Source organism: Hipposideros armiger, unplaced genomic scaffold (genome assembly GCF_001890085.2).
Source record: "Hipposideros armiger isolate ML-2016 unplaced genomic scaffold, ASM189008v1 scaffold_1, whole genome shotgun sequence".
In the NCBI taxonomy this organism is placed as follows: domain Eukaryota; kingdom Metazoa; phylum Chordata; class Mammalia; order Chiroptera; family Hipposideridae; genus Hipposideros; species Hipposideros armiger.
The window spans coordinates 7127549-7147583 of record NW_017731351.1 but is presented as its reverse complement, the minus strand read 5'-3'; the positions used below and the strand labels follow the sequence as shown (position 1 = coordinate 7147583).

General features: G+C 43.0%; 1 protein-coding gene across 1 annotated transcript in view; it reads right to left on the bottom strand.

Annotated features, from left to right (window-relative positions):
* Positions 1-450: 450 nt before the first annotated feature.
* Positions 451-20035, bottom strand: part of QRFPR (pyroglutamylated RFamide peptide receptor) — a 33949-nt gene continuing 14364 nt past the window's right edge. Inside the window, exons 2-6 of the mRNA XM_019668927.1 lie at positions 10705-10863; positions 7991-8052; positions 4726-4961; positions 3144-3241; positions 451-2394 (exon numbers count right to left, since the gene is read on the bottom strand). Coding sequence (XP_019524472.1) covers positions 2054-2394; positions 3144-3241; positions 4726-4961; positions 7991-8052; positions 10705-10863 — 896 coding nt within the window. The 3' untranslated portion in view covers positions 451-2053. The remainder of the gene's footprint in view (positions 2395-3143; positions 3242-4725; positions 4962-7990; positions 8053-10704; positions 10864-20035) is intronic.

Sequence of the window (20035 nt, the reverse complement as noted above, 5' to 3'; positions counted from 1 at the left end):
CCTCTGTATCTACTGCCCAAATCAGCTCCTCCTCCTCACAATGTATTTCCTTCTGTTTTCTCATCATTTTTTGCAAGATTGAAAATAGGACAGCTGTACCATTTTCAGGGAAACACCTCTTATTTTAGTTTCTTTTGTGTTCACCTTCTCTGATGATGTGAATTTCCCAGACAGCCCCACTTACTCTATGGTGTTGTTAGAGAATGTTCTAAGGCCATGCCGCCTAGGTTGACCACTACCTTGGGAAAACTTACTGTGAGCGCTTAACCAACTGAGCCACTCGGCCAGCCCGTTAAGAATTTTTAAAAACCCTAATCTTGATAATTAAATGGTTAGTAGCAGTGTTGACCCATCTGTTTCTCATTAAGTCACATTTGGAGCATGTATACATCAAATTTAGAAAGAGTTATATGGATATTTGCTGATTAAATAATAAGCAAAATCGGTGGATGTGATTCGTTTTTAATGTTTAATGACAATCATTGTTTTGCTACAGGTTAACTAGGCATAACAGGACAGGGGACGTAAATAAGCCATAATGAGTCCATTGCAACACAAAGCAAATCATCAGTTTTCCTCTCTCAACTTTGTTAATTTTCCTGTGTCATGTAGACATTTTTTTCCTAATACTGTTTCATCTTTTTTCCTTCCTCGCTTATATTAACAAACATGTACAATGAAATGTTTGTATCTTGACAGACCCCTGTGTTCTGAGTTCTCTGGTCCCAAACCTTAAAGCTTTATGAGTAAAATAATCTGAGCTCCTTTCTTTCTGATTCCTGGCTGGGAAACTGGAGGCAGAAGAAACACTGGCCAGGAGGCTGTGTCTGGCCTTTGGGAATCTCAGGTGCTGACGGGGAAGCAACAGAGTGCTGGCTCGGTGGCTGCCGGGTCCATGACATTAGGGGGTAAGAGGAGAAGACTGAGAGGCGAGGCGCTGAGCTGGAGGGAGGTGCAGGTGAGGAACAGGCGTGGGGAGTGATCCTGCTCTTCCTGTCCCATCTCTCGTGGGGGTCAGTGAAAGTTCATGGGCTTGGAGGTGATGCTCTCATCTAACTGCACCAAAAAGCCCTTTTACATACCCAAAGGGCTTCAGCCCACTAGTGAAAATGCAGAGCTTAAAAATAGAAATATTTGAGATAGATTGGTCTATTTATTCCACTCAACCTGTAAATGAGGATCCCAGAATCTTTCTTATTTTGAGTGGAGGAACCAGTTACAAAATAAGCACAAACTGAAGGTTGGGTAGGGTTGAGGACAAGCCTGGGAAAGGAAAAAGGGAACAGATGGGGAGGTCTGAGACGAGAGGACTCCGATGATGCTCAGGAACTCGAGGGGGCGCTGGAGTAACAGGCCTTCCTGCTCCGGGCGCATCTGTTCTCCAGCAGTGACTCTGGATAGAGGTACTGCGCAGTTTACACAGGAAGGAATGGAGGCTTAAAGGGGTTCAGGGGTGGCCAGTGGTCCCAGCGCTGGTAACTGACAGGCCTATGAGAAGCTCAGGCCGAGGCCGGCATCTGCCTGTACATCCCACACATGTCATTTTGCTGCTTCTGCATCTTACTGGACTTCAGAATCATTGGAAAACTTCGTTTGCAAGAGAATTCATCACCAAGCTTCAGCAGTACACTAAAAATTACGTTACAGCGTTCAACTATTAAACTTATTCAAGGAAGACGATATAGTTTTTAACTTATTTTCTCATCCAATTTAACAATACACAATAAGCCACAGTACAATTGACTGGCTAAGGGGAAAAACTAGCCAAGAACATTTATTTCTGTACAAGACTTTTTAAAACTCCACTTTTATAATCTACAAGGATGGTTCACTAATTTTTCAAAATTGTAACCTCATGTATAATGTCATATTTTTATGGAAAATGACTTGAGTCCTTCTTTTCCTCATTCTACAAATAAAAAGTCTTTGACCTTTCCTCAAAATAATTTTCAGCTTAGGCCATGGAATGGCATTAATTATAGAGAGATGTTATAATGAACGCCCACGGCCTGAAACAGAATTCGTAGACGTTCAAAATGAACGGGGAAAGCTGTCACTTGAGATGCTTTTTCTTCCCAGGCTGTTCACACAGCCTGACTTCGATGTTGCCCTCGCTGAACGCCTCTCCTCTGGTCTCCTCCACGGGGTTCTCTCTCCAGCAAAGCACTGCTTTCTTCTGCGTCATTGTCATTCCTGAATTCCTACGTCTTCGTGCTGGAGAGAAGGGTTCCTTGACTATGCAATAACAAACTGCAGATAGGAAGTTTTTTTTGAAGTTTTCATTCAAAAAGGCATAAACAATGGGATTACAGATGGAATTGGAAAACCCAATTATTTGCACTATGGCGAAAGTCATCTTGATCGTGACATCGTCATGTTCCTTTTCAAAATTGCCTGAAATAAAGAGAAATACTTGAGAATGCATATTTGTTTTGATGAGCATAAAACTGAATTTCTGTTTATCATCCATCTTTACCACACGATTGGTGATTGGACAAGTGATTAAAGGTGAGAAAAATTCTCAAGACGATTTTGGGGAGAGCCATGGATGTCCAAAGACAAATAACTTTGTGACGAGTCTTCCTTCTTAGACAACTGAGGCGCACAAGCCCAGCCCGGCACCCAGCACATATGGGGGGACTCCAGCCCTTCAACCTGATTCCAAGCTTCCTGTAAACTGGGAGCAGGAGTGACTCTTCAGGTGTTCATTTGTGTTATATTGTAGAAACACAGTTACCTGAGAACCACATGACGCCTCAGATGATTAGAGAGCATTCACGGAGGGACTGGCTGAAATGCTAAGCGTTATTAAATTCACGTGGTTCAAGTCAGGGTTCTCAGTGGGGAATGCTCGTAGGATGTCACAGCTCTCCCATATTGAAATAACTTAAGGAGAACAGAGGCATGGCATGCAATAAGAATCTCAGGAGCTTCTCTTGCTCTTCTGTAATTATTAAAGATTTAGTCATAATCATACGTAATTATCTACCATGGAATGACCTAGTGGTGTCAAAAACGTGAAAGAAACCTACAAGTTCGTATTTGATTACCCAAGTGAATGGCAACAAATGTCAATGGTTCATTGTCCGTTATGGCAGGAAATAAACTAGAACTTCCGTCAAATGAGAATGACAGGCACTCACTGTATTCAATCATCATGTGAACGATGTGGAAAGGTGCCCAGCACACGGCGAACAGAGCCACCACTGTCACCATCATGATGACAGCTCGCTTCTTCTTCCTGGACTCACAAGGATACAGTCAGTGTGTTAGGGAACTTCTCCTTGCCAAGAGTGTCAAATCGATGGCAAAGCTATTCAATAATAAACTTTGAGCCTAGACCTCATAACCATAATTTTTCAAATATTGGTGAAGTCCGTGATCGGTCAGACATGGGCTGTCTGTCACCTTCCCATCGCTATTGCCGCAGCCCCGTATTCCTCACATTATGAACACCCCCGTGATGTGTGCCCGCTGTGGACCCGGCACTGTGCTGGGTGCTTGGCCCGGCTCATGCCAGTGATCTTCCCAGCAAGCCGTTTGGCAAACGCAGAAGCCGAGGCACAGAGAAGCTTAAGTAACTTGCAAAGTCAGGTAGCTAGTGAGGGATTTAAACTAATCAGGGCTAGTTTGGATTGAAACGAGGCAGTCTAACTTCAGCGCCTAAACTCTTACTCATTTTATACTGAAGAGCATGCATGCCTGTGATAGAAAAAGATCAATATTTATGAGCTATGGGAAGCCCTGTATTTACAGGATATAATTAAAATGTAATCCTTTATCGTATCTCTAAATAACATGATTAACCAGGATTTCAAACTAGTTTTCTCCATTCCTCCTGTGAAGGACATTACATCTGTAAGGGAGCTACACATTTGCATGGTGCTTTACATGTATCAAAAGTCATGTTCATTATTTCTTATTTAACCATGGCAGCCCTTTCTCCTGAGGAAGTCCGAGGGCAGCGAAGTTCCAAGGCGCTGGGCAGAGAACGGGGACGTCTTTATACACACTGGGCACTAGGGGTCGCTGCCCACTTGAAGAAATCATGATAAAATCTCAAACCACTGAACTTCTCAGATTTAGTTTTGTTTTTCATGGTTGCTCCAAACAGATTATAAAATCAGCCATGTGAACTACAAGTACCATAGCAGTAAATTGTGTTTTAAATTCTCTATTAATGAGTGCGGTCAGAAAGCAGAGCCCTCGGGTGAAAATGAACTCTATCGATAATGAATAATTTAGAGCAAACGGCATGCTCTGGTTTCCAGAGGGTTTTCCAACACATCATCTCACGTATTTAGCATCATTCTCGGGCCGGAGGAGGAAGGACAGACGGATGTTGCTTGCTCCCTGGTACATGATGAATGCAGGGCTGTGGGCGGGAGCTTGGCCCACATCACGTGGCTGGTGATTGGCAGGCAGGAGAGAGCCCACAGCTCCTCCCACCATATCGGAATGATACGTAGATGAAAACCAAGCAATTTCTAAATTCCGTGTAAGTTTCTGTCTATGACTGTGGCTTCCCCCTTTGATTTGGGAGCTGGTGATCGTGCTCTTTCTTCCTGCCATACCTATCATCTCAAAAGGCTAAAGACAGCCCACTCCCTACCTGTGAACGACAAATGATGCTAAGTTACCCAGGCCTTCTGAGATCCCTGGTAACCGTCCCTTCCAGCAAATTAAAAATATTTTGAACAGAGGTGACTGTTTCATTAAACCAACCTGGCTATTTTTGACATTTCTTTTCCGTGAATGGTTCGGAGCACGGAGCTGTCCCCCACTCTCTTGTTGACCCAGAGTTCATAACCGATTTTACTGTACAGGCTGAGCATCACCACGAGGGGCAGGAGGAAGAGGGTGACAAGGATGAAGGTGGTGTAGGTTTTCTGGTGCGCAGGGCTGGCCCACTCTTCCAGGCAGCAGACGTGCTCTTTTTCATACAGGAAGTCATACTTAATCTTTAAAATAAGAAGGATTCTGTTAGGAGAGCCGGCAGTCAGCATCACGGTACAGAAAGCAGCCGGGTACTGCGGTCATGCAGCCGTTTTGACATCCTAACGCATTTTCCACGGGTACCTACTTCAAATAACATCCAATTTTGATTGTTCTTTTGTTGTGAAGAGTATGCTTTTTAATCTTATTGTTTAAACTTTTCAGGGTTTTATACTTTCTTTTCTGTTTTAAATGGAATTGGGGTCCAAGGCCTGCTCACTTACCTTTCTCACCTTTTTACACTATAGTCTTAAGTTTTCAGTCGGGCAAAAGAGCACCTCAATGACCAAAGTATTACGAAAATAGTATTTTGTACTTCGTGCTGGTTAGTTTAATGCTTCCTCAATCGTTGTGACAGGTTTGACTAGTCATCAGCCTTCTCCCAATGGCTAAGAACCAGGCTGTATTTTGCTATTTCAGATTGCGATGATCAAGCCACTAGCAGAGATTTCAGAAAGGCAACCAGCAGCTTTTAGATTCTGAGATGAATGAGAAATTGGGATTCAAACTATTGCTAATACACAAATATTCAGGCTCTATTATAAGCCTTGGAGGTATATATATTTTAATATTTTATATTTATTAATATTATTTCTAACAGACTCATGAGTTCAACTATATTATTAATAACAATATTAATAAAAATAGCAAATGTTAATAAGGGACAAACTAGACATTTAAAGTATATTCAAAAGTTGTTTCTCTAGATTATAGGAATAAAAGTTGGAGAATCTATAAAACTATTGTCATTTTAGTCACGCCACAGATGAAGAATATTTAGGTCTTAGTCATATTTCTGCCTCCAATCCCAGCAGATTTTATCACCAATCTTCAATGCCAATTGAATGGGGCGGGGGGCGCTTTTTGGTATACTTCAAGTTCTGATCTAGGGGTTATTTACAGATACAACTAGGAATGAAAACACTCAGTGAATAATAATTTCAAGACACAGACTCCCTGGGAACAGGATATGAAAGTGAAATTCATTCTGACTCCATGTAGACAGCCCACTAAGGGCCAAGACCATGGGTGTGGGGGGGGCGGCGGGGGGGGCACATAGTGACACATCCTAAAACACAAGGCTGGACTGGCCATTTCCAAAGAGGTGCCCGTGTCCTGGGGACAGCAGGCTCTCTGAGATCACGCTCAGATGGTTTTGTGAAAACCAGCTTCAGAACTCCGATTTCCGTACATGCACTTCTCTTCAGCTCCCTGCCTAAGGGAGCGGATGAGATCGAAGCATCATGCCGGGTCCACCATCCCGGTTCCTCTCTCCTAATCAATCACCCTTCTCCCCGTCCACACAAGTCCGAGCCTCCCCCAACTAAAATCTCGCTATGGGGAGACCTAAGAAAGACTTGGTTCCAATTACTGATGCCAGTGGAGCCACCTGAGCAAGGCCCCATAAACCCAGAGAGGGCTTTGTACTGAATACATTTCTATTCAAGGGAGCTTGGCATTAGAAAAAAGGTATTTTGACAGGTGTTGAGATGTGGTGAATTCACATTTTTCATGCAGTGAAGGGACAGAAGTGATGGCAACTTTAATTTAACCACCCCGTTGCTTCTACCCCCTGAAAATTGTCAAATAGACTCCTTCTGAGAGAGCGCCCAGTGAGAGCAGAGCGCAGAGGCCGCGGGCCGGGACAGAGACGTCGGCAGTGTTTTGTTTCACCAGGTGGGAAATGCAGGCACCGGTCACACTCGCACGCACCGGCTCTAACAGAATTTCGGAACGAGGAGGTAGCCGTGGGATGCATCTGAATACATGGATTTGATTTGAAAAATGAACTTGTACTTTTTTCTGACACAAAACAAATCTGATTTGGCTGATCTGACCGTGAGGACTGGCCTTGCCAATTAGATTATAGGCATTTCCTACCAACTAAATGAGTTATGTACTGAAAATATATTTAGAGCATATGATAAAGTAATTTTATTTTTAAAAAACAGACAAATCTCCTTGTGTTCTGTGGGCCTGAATTGGACCCACACACGGAAACAGGGTTGGGTCGTTTCTAAAAGGGCCCCATCAGTGTGGGTTTCCTGCTGGAGGACAGGGCAGCCTCCGGGAAGGGCTGGTCACCAAGAGTTGTGTGTGGAAGTGGGAGGGTCTTTATGAGCAGCGGGCTGGAGAAGAGGCAGCAGGCAGGACCTCAGTGGTGTTATCTTTGAAAAACCCATCAAGTAAAGAATCCATCACTGGCCAAAGTCACACACACAAGACATGAGGACCAAGGACACCTGCCCAGCCTCTCCCACTCTCCTCACCAGCTCCCACGGAGCCAGAGGCAGCCAGTTGGATGGGGAGAGACAGAAACACAGAGTGAGGAAGCAGAGGGGACGGGGATCACACCCCCTCTCCATACGGCTGGATTTCAGACCTAAAAACAGCTCGAGCTGAGGACGGGAGACATTTTAAATTGAGAATACACACTTAGGTGACTGTGACATGCGGCTGCTCTCGTGACTAGAGAAGTACCAGAGGAGTTACTTATCTGAGTGGCTGGAAGAGTTCTAGTCCCACTCAAGGCTTCCCCCGTGGCATTTCATCAGAGGGCTGGGAAGTTCTCAGATGGCATTTTTATAGGTCGCAAGGGACAGATGAGTAGACACTCAATTACAGATTTTTTTCATGTGACTTAAAAGAAAGTTTGGAGCAACCACTGGACCCTTACAATGTATCAAGACACTGGAGAATGCTAGGAAAGCCATATTCAATTGGCAGGAAAATGTACAAAGGAACCCTGGTAAACCATATTTTAATCATTAAAGTCAGTAAAATAACAGAAGATCAAGTAAGTGCTACATAAAACAGAGGGGAAAAAAGTCTTAAAACAAATTATTTGATTCCACTTGACAAACCTCCAATGAAATAACAGAAATCATGCAAATTTGCTGTCATCCTCTTGCAGGAAGGAAAAAAAAAACAATCAAGAAAAAAACCTAACTAATGAAGACATTTCAATATTACAATGATCAATCCCCAAATGTACCTCAAGTCGTTGCACGTGCAACATGGGGGATCCTACGATGACCGCCACCAGCCAGACCACACCTGTAAAATGTTAACATCATCAGAATATGACTGAGTTAAGCAAAATACATCCCTGCTTAATTCACTAACCATACGGGCTCCTTATAGCCAGTGTATCCCGTCCCCTCCCCGCTGGGACAGTGCAATCGTCTCCTTATGTGTTCTTGCCTCCACCTTCTCACTATCCTCAAAATTGCTGCTGAAATGTCTTCCTAAAACATGCTCTAAATGTTTAAAACTCTTTCATAGTGTTCCGTTGCCTGTAAGATAAAACCCAACACCCTGTCGCGGTCCCTGAGGCTCTCTACAAGCCCACTTGCCTCTCTCGCCCCTTGTATATTTCAATCCAAGTTCTTCATGCTGAGTCCTCTACTGAGGACCTTACAGAGTTGGTTTCAGTGCCCATACCCCAGAGCACATTGTGCTGCTCCCTGCCTCCAAGTTGATACCCTGCATTGGCACCCTTTCCCCAGGGTCTACCTGTGGCCTCGTTTTTCAGGGCTTGGCTCAGCAGTCACCTTCTCTAGGAGAGCTTTCGAGGCACACACCCTTTCCAGATAAAACTGACCACCTGAATTTTCCCAGGAAAATTCCTGGCCCTCAGTAGGTGCTTGATCAGCAAAAATGTGTTTGTTGAATGAATGAGTAACTTAAACATGATATAGATCACCCTCTAAAATTTCTTCTTAAAATTGAAACTACATCCATTTTAACCACCATAATATGGGCATTACTTTCTCACTTACAAAGCAAACACAATATCAGAAGCCAGAGAGTTTGTTGAGGGAATTGCTCTAATAACGTGTCATTAGCAAGGAACAAGAGAGAATCCTCACAGCCTAGGATGCGGCCAGAACCAAGAGCCCCAACACTGATTTGGAGGAAAAAAATTCCCAGCTCAATCTCGGCTTGTTCTTTCTATACTGAGTGGAACCATTAAGAAGACAATGCGTTGCCTTGGGTTTCAAGGAACTAAGACTCACTTAAGCCACAACTTGGGGTTTATTATAAAGAAACACATGAACTGGCACTGCCTATAGAAAGTCTTTATGATTCAGTGATGCAGGATAATTCTAAGGCTCCCAAATGTCTCTCTCTCCATTGCCATGTACATCTATTCTAGCCCAGTAAGATAATGATCTTACTGGGTTACCTTATGTCCAGTCATTTGTCTAGTCTTTAGTAGAAATTCTGGAGTTGAGTCTAACTGGCTTAGCTCACTGCCAATCCTCCGGGGCCCACTGCCCGTTCAAGGAAAGAAGGGCTCAGGTGGGTGAACATTACTGATAGGACCTGTGGTCACCGCTGGGCACGGCAGTCTAGCAGGTCTTGCTGGCTGGGGCCCGGGGGCAGGCAGTCTCCGCTGGAAGGAGTTGCTGGGTGTGACAGACACGCCGTTCAGTGTGACAGCTTCAGGGACACATCAGGCGGCGCTGCACAGAAGCCCCATGGGAGATGTCTATTTGATTTAAAATCCTGCCTGTCTCCTATGACTTCTTTGAGTATGAACTGCCTTGACTGCCTATTCTCAACTTGGCTTTCAGTTGTGGGGACCCCTTCTGCTTCTCTTTCTTATTTTTTAATAACTCCCTTCCATCAAGCACTCCTTCCCTCGCCCTCCTTCTACAATCACACGCTGTTTTCAGATGTTTTGATGGTAGAAGGTGGTCAATTATTAAAAGCCAAGAGGTCTTTGAATTCTTTGTAGGAAGGATGTGACATGAATTTGAAGCTAACTAAAACTGACCGTGCCCTCCCCCGCCCTCCTCCCAACTGGTTTATCTATTCATGTCCAAGTATTTTAAATGAGTCTGGCATCACAAGGCCTTCGGGAGTTCATCCTGTCATTTTACGATCCCATGCTGGCTAAATTGTTACAGCAGAGAGACATGTTTACTCGTTGCTCTCAATGAGATGTTAGTAAAAATTGTTCTTTGTTATTATTGCATGAGTTGCTTCCAAAACCTCTGACTGTTTAGCTGTAAGACATTCACATCAAGGTGAGGCACATTGAAGTTTTTAAATGGCTTGATTATAATTATAAACAGAGAAATTGTTCCGTTTTACTGTGCTGGGCCCTAGGATGCTGCTTCAAGTTTAGCATTTATCACAAGGTACGTGCTCATCAGGACCGATTCCAGCAGCTGAGGACTCAGGAATGCCTGAAGCAAAACTGCTAAGAGGATGGGACGTGTCTGTCAGGCACCTCGGCACCCAGTGTGCTCATGGGCCCTGTGGCCGCCTGCCATCGTGAACTCACCCCCAGGGTCACCTCCGTTCTCCATTTTTCTAAGAACACCTTTCTTGCCCCCTATCAAAGTCTGCCTCCCCTAAAAAGGGCATCTTGGCTTAGAGGTCTCTGAGCTAATAAATGTCACTGTGGCAATGCCACCGATGGGCTACCTTAGATCAGCTGAAATGCATGCTTAAAAGCTTAAGACTTAAGTTGAAGAAGTAAGTCTGAAATGAGAGAATTTCAGTGCTGGGGTGGGCCGGAAGGGGACATGGGCTGATGGTGGGGGTAAATGGGGGGAGAGCTGGACCCTTCAAATTACACCCCAGCACCAGCTAGACCAGAAGCTACTCCCCAGTGTATCAGTGTGCTTCACTGTGCATGAATGCTCTGCTCTGTCCTGAAGAGCGGCACCCTTCCTGCTGAGGGCACATCCTCACCCAGCATGGTGAAAGCCCTCCGGGGCGTGTACTGCCACTTCATCTTAAAAGGATGCACGAGTCCCTGGTGCCTTTCCACAGCAATGCAGGTCATAGTGAGGATTTCGGTCACAACGGCAGTAGACTGGACAAATGGCACCATCTTGCAAATGAAGGGACCTGCAGCAAGGAAACAGGACAACTTATGCATCCGAAAGAACAAGAATATTCTATCAGTCTCTTCGTAATTATCACAGTTAATTAATTCTGAGTTCTAAAGTTTTATGTCTTTAATTACCTTTAGACACAAAATAATTGAGAAGTTGCGTTGGCTGGTAGTTTCTCTCCGAGTGGATTCTGAGTTCCTGAAGTACATATAATTATGTATAACAGCACAATGAAAGCACAAGTAAGCATCTGGCCATTGATAAGAAGCAGGAAAAAAAATCAATGAGACCCTCGACTGAGAAAAAGCAAAGTCAGTGTGAACAGGGCTCCTGGGATCTAAACTACAGGGTAATCTTTTAATTCCTTCCCTTTTGGTTCCCTGTCCAGTGATAACAAAGGAGTGATTCTCATCAAAGACGCCCACATTTCTTCTTTTATCTTTTATTCTCCTTGGACTTCCTGTCTAAGACTTTACATTGGGATTACACCATTCCGCTCTTAAGCCCTAGCCAAGATGCGGTCAGCGTCGTATTTTTTAACTGTCTGAACGCACTGCCAATATTTTTCAACGTTTATACGATCTGACTTGCACCTTCACCATCTGCACGAGTATCTGTGAGCTCTGGTCTGACATCTCTGCTCTAGAATCCATCCTCCTCACGGCTACCGAATTATTACACTTGATTTGAACTCTTTGAGAATCATTAGCTCAGGGAATATAAAAAGGTGGCAGAGACCTCAGAGGTCATGTAGTCCAAGCTGTCGCCAAAACGGAAATCCTCCCTTCACCTTCTCTCCCAAATGTTCCACCAAGCTCTGCGGACAAGGCTCCCTTCCCCACCTCAGGCCTTCGCGTGGCTTTTCCTCTGCTTGGAATGGTCTCCCCCAAGCAACCCCCTCACCTCCTTCCCTGAAGCCTCTCTCAGACGGCACCTTCTCAACAAGGCCAACTTACTCAACAAACGTATTTGTCCCTGCAGCCATCCCCCTTTCCTTTCCACCTCCTGTCATTCCTCATCTCGCTCATTTTACTCTTATAACTCTTTCACTTTCCAACATACAATCTAATTTACTGACTTGTCTGTTTGATTGTTGATTGACAGTTTCCCTACACCTACCAGAATGTAAATACCACAAGAGCAAGAGTTTTTGTCTGCTTTTGGCACTGACGTACCCCACGCATTTGCAGTGGCACACGGAAGGCTCTCGATTGTCATTTAATCAAAGGGAACGAGTGACAAGGAAAGAGGTTCTTAACCTCTAAAGGTGCCTCCATTCAACTCTGAGACGCTGTCACTGGAAAAAGCACTTTTCAATAATTCCACCCACTTCCTCTAGCTTTCCTTTCACAGAGTTTCAGAACTAACCAACGATCTTTTCCAAACAGCAGCTCTTCATATATTTGAAAGAAGCTTTCGTGTCATGCTAAGTCTTTTCAAGTGTCCCTCACTGGTCATGGTCCAGTGCCAACCCACCATGCTCAGGATGTGGTCTGGCTGAGGCAAGCACCATAGGACTGTATTGTCTGCTGGGGTCTGCACACCCTCTTCTGTGACTGCAACTGAAACTTACATCAGTATTTTGTGGTAGAATTTTCAAATGGTTGATTTCTGTTGAACTTGAAATGAACGGGTCCATTTAATAGAAAATTTCTGTTCATCCAAGATTCCTATGACTAAGGGGGGAAAAGTACGTAGCTATCGCTCTAGATATTCCCTTTCCAGTTGTCCTTGGAAGTTCCAAGAAGCAACCCCAGAGCCAGTCACACCCACTCCTATCCTCTGTTCTACTTCCACCAAACTCAACCCGTTCAGAGTCAAGGCCCTTCCTAGTTCAGAAGATAGTTTAGACGCCAAGTGGGGGGGTTTGCTTTCAATACTAATATACAGAGGGGGCCAAAAAGAGCACACATGTTTTAAGAAAGGAAAAAACTATTAAAATTGTAATACTCCATATATACCGATAACAAAAGATGAATACAAGTCACATTTGACTTCTGCAATTACAAGAGGTGCTCAAAGTGGTTCCCATCAGCGCCCAGGCACTTCTGATGACGGCGAACTACTTCTTGAGCAATGCTGACCAAAGTGTCCACTTGTGTACATTTTTTTGGCACCCCCAGTATTTCAGTTTGAATATTGATCATACTGTGAATGAATTAGCTTACCTCAGGATGTGATACTTGCATAAATAAATATGTGAATAAATTATTCATCTGGGTAGTTCTTTTCCTTGAAAATTTGATCAGAATTTCTTCTGTTCTTTCAACCAAATTGTTTACAGTTGCACAGGCTAAGGTTAAAGGAAACCCAGACGAAACTTTCATGAAATGGACATGGATCCATTATCAACACATTTTAGGCGTAACTATCCAAACAAATCAGAATTCTTATTGTGTGCTCATTGTGGTGTTCTCCTTGTAGCGTTATCCATCCTAAGTATATTGAATTGACCCTATGTATGATCATAGTATGGGAGATTGCTCACCTGTTTCCCGGATATAAGACACCCCTGATCCTGATTCTTCTGATCTACTAGTTGGCCACTTGGAACCTCAGTTTCATCATTTGTGAAGAGGGGTTAACAGTGCCCACCTGTCACATGAGCAGTTCACACAAGAACATAGCACCCAGAATGGCGTGTGTTCTTTACAAATGTCAGCTATTGTCTCATTGGACAGCCTGATTAAAAGAACTGAGGGGAATTTGGTACATTTGAAGCTAATAGATTGTTTGTGGTTAAAGTGCCCATAAAGGACATCCAGTTCTATAACCTGGTGTCCTAGGTAAAGATACTGCAGCTCAAAGGCGTTAAGTGATTTGCTCACATCCACACAGCTGTGTCCTAACAGAATGAGGCCATGAGCCCAGGTCATCTGACTCCAGCTCTTTCCACTGCCTCAGCCTCACTTGTCTTGATGGACCCATGCGGTGTGGCAGTCTCCTTGTCTACATGCTCATGAATCGCCTGTGTAATAATCCACTTGGGAATAATCCTCTTAGGAATGTTGCACCAAACCACAGTTCTATAATCAGTTACCTCGCCCTTTGTATGCAACCAGGCAGCATTCGCCTAGTTCATTACTTCTGACATTTATTTCTCCAGCCAACTTTCTAAGAAACTCCTAAGTGTTTCCTTGATCACATCTCCAAGTTTCGTCACTATTATGGCATGTAATTCTATCTGAGCTGAGGATCTGAGTTCTTTTAAAAATTGGTAGGTGTTCTTTTGCTCTCTACTCACTTATTGTGGATCTTTGTTTTCATTCTAACCATCTTTGCTTTGTGCTTTTAATTACGGAGATCACTTTTCAAGGTCTAAGAGACTGAAGCAAAACAGGCATTGAAGAGTTTGGGTTTTTTCTCTGCCCTTTACTAAATTTCTATCCCCACTCCTCTGTTTTTAGCTCCTTGTTCTGGCAATCTCTCTTATAACTCTCCTTCCACACTTTAGCCAGCCCAGTGTGAACTGTACAGGTCTAAGCTATTTTGCAAGAATGTGCGCTTTGTGACATTTTTTCCCATGAATGAAAATTCAAAACTGGGATAATCCTAGAATTCTTGGATTCTGTTTTCTTGAGATATCCTTCCCTTTTCCTCTATGGGTGTATCTGTTTTAATGTGAGGGTTGTGTTTTTCAGAGTCTGCCTGAAACGGCCATTTCTCATTTTGATTGTCCATCATCCACCTGCATCTCCTACCAGCAACACAATTTCCCCCATGTGGGCAGGTGAGGTGAGAGCCCCTCCTGCTAGGGAAGACAAGGCAGGGCCAGGGCCAGGCCTTCCAGTGTGGGGAGGGCGCAGCGAGGATGGAAGGGAGCTTGGAGCTGGTGCCTGCGGCCCCGTGCTCACTAGACTCTGAGTGTCGACAGACCACAGTGGTCACTGCTGCTGACCTCTGAGCACCCCTGGTGCCTGCCTGTTCCTCCAGCTTCACACTGATCCTGCGAGCCTCCAACGTCCTTCCAGAACATTTCCTTCTCTTAGGCTATTCAACCACCAACGTCGCTCATAACCAAGTAAATGTACTTGACATTTCTCTTTTATCACCTTTTCTCTGGAAGGTAGATTTCCTAAAATGTAGGAACGCTGATCACTGTCTCTTCTGTGTGTCCTGTGAACTCTAAGGTGACACAGCCCAAATCCTGCCCTACAGTTTGCCTCCATCACTGCTTCCATTGCCACTACATCTGACTCCTGCACAGAAAACTACAATAATTCTCTTTTGCCCACTGGATTCCAAATAAATGCTTTGGTTTAATATCATTGCTTCTCCTTCCAACCTTGGCTTGTTTATACAGTTTTATTTCTCATAATGTGAACTCCTTGGTTTGGACACGAATGGTGTCCACTGTCCTAGCTAACCCCCACCTTCACCACTTATCACACACAGTGCAGGTCTCCGTGATTCAAATGGAAACAAGACCTCATTATTCCTAAATATGATGCTTGGAAATTGAAAACAATTTGGCCAGTATTTGTTTTCACCCTAGTGGAACAGTGACTTTCAAAAGGATCCAGGTGTAAAGGTCAGAGTAAAAAGAACAGAGTATTCATATGTACAAAAGACTGAAAGCATTCTTTTATTTAGAAAATGGTATGATGAGCTATAATTGCATAAAAGTAACTAATGATGATAAACACTCTGTGAAGAATTTGTTCCAAGGTTGGTAAAACAAACGAACAAACCAAAAACGTGAAAGGACATTTGCAGTTTTATAAAGGAAAGGCTACTTTGTACAACCACTACATGATGGTTTAATATATTATTGAACAATCTGGCACCTAATTAAATTACCTTAACTTCCTGTACCAAAAAAACAAGCCATAGTTAAACAGCTGATGCATCCTGTCCCAAATTACTCTGGAAGTTTCTAACTTTGTCCAGCACGCTCCTTCAGCAGCTGCTAATGACCAAATGTACCAAATCTTGAATTCCACCTCATTCCCCTCAACCACATCCTTAGAGTAGAAGAGTGGGGAACAAATCAGTCAAAATCAAAACTGTTGTACCAGCTGTGGCCGAGAACACAGGATCAGAGCCATGGGCCTCCCCAGCAGGAAGGCTCCCCCCAAAAGATGACCCCAGCCACGGGCTTTCCACCAATGTCCCTCGGAGCCCCGTGTTTCTGCAGGGCTGCTCTAGGAGGTGCCCCAGAAGGCAAGGGGCAGGCCCAGCCCCAGCAGGGAGGAGAGGGGGCGCCAAGCCCCAGCCCTCCATCAGCTGGAGCAGCTCCAACCATATCTAGCTTCATTTGTTGGGGTTCTAGCATATAAGGCATCTGCAATTTTAAAGAAGCAGTTATACCCCAGAATGGACTTACACAACACACACTGGAACACCCTGCCGATTTTTACTGTATAGACTGAGAAGAACTATAGTTGCTAAATATTTAAAAAGAGATAATGTGCTTCTTCTCTCCTAGAATCTCAGCTCTCCTGATAATTAGGCCTATTTAGCACAATCACTAACAATGCTACGATTTGTGACCTTTCTGCTAATGTTGCATTTGTATAGCAGGAAAGAGGGAAGAACTGAGCCCGGGAGACTCCTGGCTGGGACAACAGAGAGGCGAGGAGGAGGCGGAAAAGGCCTAGTTCCTGCAGAGTGGAGGGGCGGGGAACGTTCTAGAGCCGCCCGGTGCCAAGAGGAAGACTCGGTAGAGAGACTGCAGTAGAAAACTGACAGCAAGGAAGATGAGCTCTTTTTCTCCAGAAGTCTTGCTGGTCTTAGGGGAAAAGAGTGTTTTGTGGATCTCCTATTAGTCAGCTGTTGGAATTCCTGGATTGATCCTCCTGTGTTTATATCTTTGTTTATATATTTTTCTACTTTATAAATTCTCTTTGTCTACTTGCTCCACATTATGGAAATTCTCTTGTCTTTGTCTTCCAGCTCTTATCATTTATAAGTTCAGCAATCATATTTTCACCTTTAAGAGCTTTTCCTTATTGTGAAAATGTTTCTTTTCTGAGAAGCTTGCTCTTGATTTATGAAGTCAGTGTCTTCTTAAACCCAGACATCTCCCACTTAACATCAGTAACTCATTCATGAAAATGCGACATTCTGTGTGAAAATGTGCACTGGTAGCCTATTTCCCATTATTTAAAATGCCAAATTAAACTCGCATCAGAATTCCTTAAGTGTAATTAAAACACAGTGAGGCCACTATCGAGTATGCAACCTGCTTTAAAATATTGCTCCCAATTGCAAAACAATTAGATTGATTGTTATGAATTGTTTGTATGCACACTGCTCTGTATGCTGTGTTTTCATGGTGGATCATGAAAATTTTTTTTCTAACATGGCACAGCAACCGGCACACAGAAATTAATAAATATGTTAGAAAACACAGATAAAATCTGCAACAAAACCTAGGCAATTACCTGGGATGAGCTGTCACCATTAAGAAAGCAGCAGACTGGAAACTGGTAGAAAGTTGAGAGGGGAGGTGGGCTGAAGGTGGTTGTAGGAAGTTATATCATGGGTGAGCTGGGTTACAAAAGGGCCATTTCAGGCAAACTACGAAACTGACAAACTAGCTGAGATTGTCACTTTCATTCTGGGTAAGGACTCCTGAGTGTATCTTCACGGGAGGTAGTTGGCACTTAAAGATGAAAAACTGGAGAGCACTTAACTATTTATGCTTATAGAATTCTTGGCACGGTGCTATAAGAAATATCAGCAACAATATCGCCACCAAGTTCAAGGAGAATGTTTATCGCTGCCTCTGTGCAGCCCATAGCCTATTTCACCAAGTGATCCAGTGGTTTGATGGAATGCTTTCCAGGTTATCACTGTGATTGACTTTTCTCAGACTGTTATCTGAACAACTTGAGTACTTCGTACTTTCTCGGCGTGACATTTACAATCTCCACCATCCGTTTCAATGACCTGTTCTCAGAGTCAGTCTCCTTTGCCGGAGCAGCAGCTGCACAGAATGAGTGAATGAAGTGATGCTTCTCTCCGCAGCAGCACCGTTTAGCACACAGTCCTTGGTGGACACAGGCCAGCTTTTCAAAACACCTACTTGTGATTTTGACGTTGTATCAACTGTATTTGGAATACGGTTCGGGACTCTTCCTATATATCATTTTGTTTAGGATGTTTTATTACGTTTAGAGACAATTTTTTTAAATGTAAACATCAGCTAAAAAAATTGTTGTGTTGAGTGATACATTTATTGTAGAAGTTTGAGACTTAAGAACCAATAGGAATTTCACTGGGACAATATCAGGAGATATTCTTCAGGATATTCCATAAATCTGAAAACATTTCTTAGAGTCTATTTCTAAATTAATTTATAAATAATCCATGTCTTACAGGTTTCGTTTATGAGTTTGTCTTTTTCCCTTTCGTTCTGCAAACTTTCTTTGACTGTCTGGTAATCCTTGGTTGTCTTCACATATGTAAGAATGGGGAAACATGACAGACATGTGGCTTCTGAGTGTACATGGGCTGGAGTTGTCCCCAGAAGGACCTTAGGATGAGGGGGCCTCCACCGTGGGCCCTACCAAGTGCAAATCTGAGAATTTTCCCTGTGGAGCCAAAGCTCACACTGATTCTGTAGTTTTCCTCAGAGTGCGTCCTTCAGTAGCTTTATAAGAAGAGCCTCCTGGGTATACATTACTGCGAGAAAACAAGTTTAGCCAAGTGAAATTACATTTTTTTCTGGTGTTTTCTTATACTTTTCATTATTCCAATAGCTACAAATATTGTTTTAGAAAAGTAACTGAGTTGGTTTTTTACTCTCCAATAATGGCAATAATTAGACTTTCAAAAAATAGAATAACCTCAGGTTAAACATTAGGGTAAGAAAGAAGAAAGCAGCAATGATGTTGTTTCACTATGTCCAAAATGTTAAAATAACTCAATGTCAAGTCATAGAGGAGGGATTTTTTTTGTGTACTGGGGAAGAAGTGTCAAAGGTCAGGTTTGGCATTAGAAAAAAATTCTTGAATGTGAAGGTTATCAGTTAACCAAATGCATTTTCAAGTGTCCTTCCCGAGAAATACTTAATAAAATTTTAAAAATATTTATGTGCTCATTTGCTCACCAAACATATAATAAACTTGAACTTGAATAAACTGATGTCCAAAAAATAGCAGAAAGGCTAAATAAATTATAATATGTCAATATAACATAAATTATTAAATCATCTTTCATTTAAAATGAAACAGAAAACAAACCAAGCAGCAAACAAATGATATACAGATATACACACACATACACACACTCACATTCCCAAGCACGAAAAGGTTTCTATTTTCCTAAAAAAAAAAAATAATAAAGTAGGAAAAAACTAAAATGTAACACTTAAGATGCTCATCGTAATTATCTTTGGATGTTGGAAAATATAGTTTTTATTTTCTTTATATTTATTTGTTCTACATATTAAGTAGGATGTTTTGGACTGCAAGTAAAGGAAAATTCAACTCAAGAGGCTGACACAATAAGGGAGGTGTATTATTTCACACAAAGGAATTCCAGGGTTGGGCGATAAGAGGGTGGTACATTCCACAGCCAGTGATTTCACCAGGATGGGGTGGGGGTGGGGGGCATCTCCTGGGTTTACTTTTGTTCTTAGGATTGTCCCTTTGTGCAAATAGGATTGCAAACACTGCATCTCTAACAGCATTCAAAGACCAAAAGAGGAAAGGGAAGTACAGGCATACCTCAGAGATACTGGGTGTTCGGCTCCAGACCACAGCAAAAAAAACAGTGTCACGATAAAGTGAACCACACAAAAACTGTTCTGTTTGCCCAGTGCATATAAAAATTATGTTTACCCTATACTGTAATCTATTAAGTGTGAAAAGCATTACGTCTAAAAAAATAATGTACATTCCTTACTTAAAAAGTACTTTACTGCTAAAAAATGCTCACCATCACCTCGGCCTGTTGGAAAAATGGTGCCAATAAGACTTACTTGATGCAGGGTTACTGCAAACCTTCAATTTGTAAAAAATGCAATATCTGCACAGCGTAACAAAGCAGAGCCCCAAAATAGAAGGTATGCGGGTATATACTTTCCTCAAGACCCTTATCGAAGTGAGGAAAACCTCAGAGCCCATGGCCAAAATGGGCTGCATGCCCGTTTTGAAACTCATCATTACAAGGAGAGTGAAATTTCAAATACTGGCCTAAATGAATGAAATCCAAGACCTAGAGCTGAGACGGGGTCC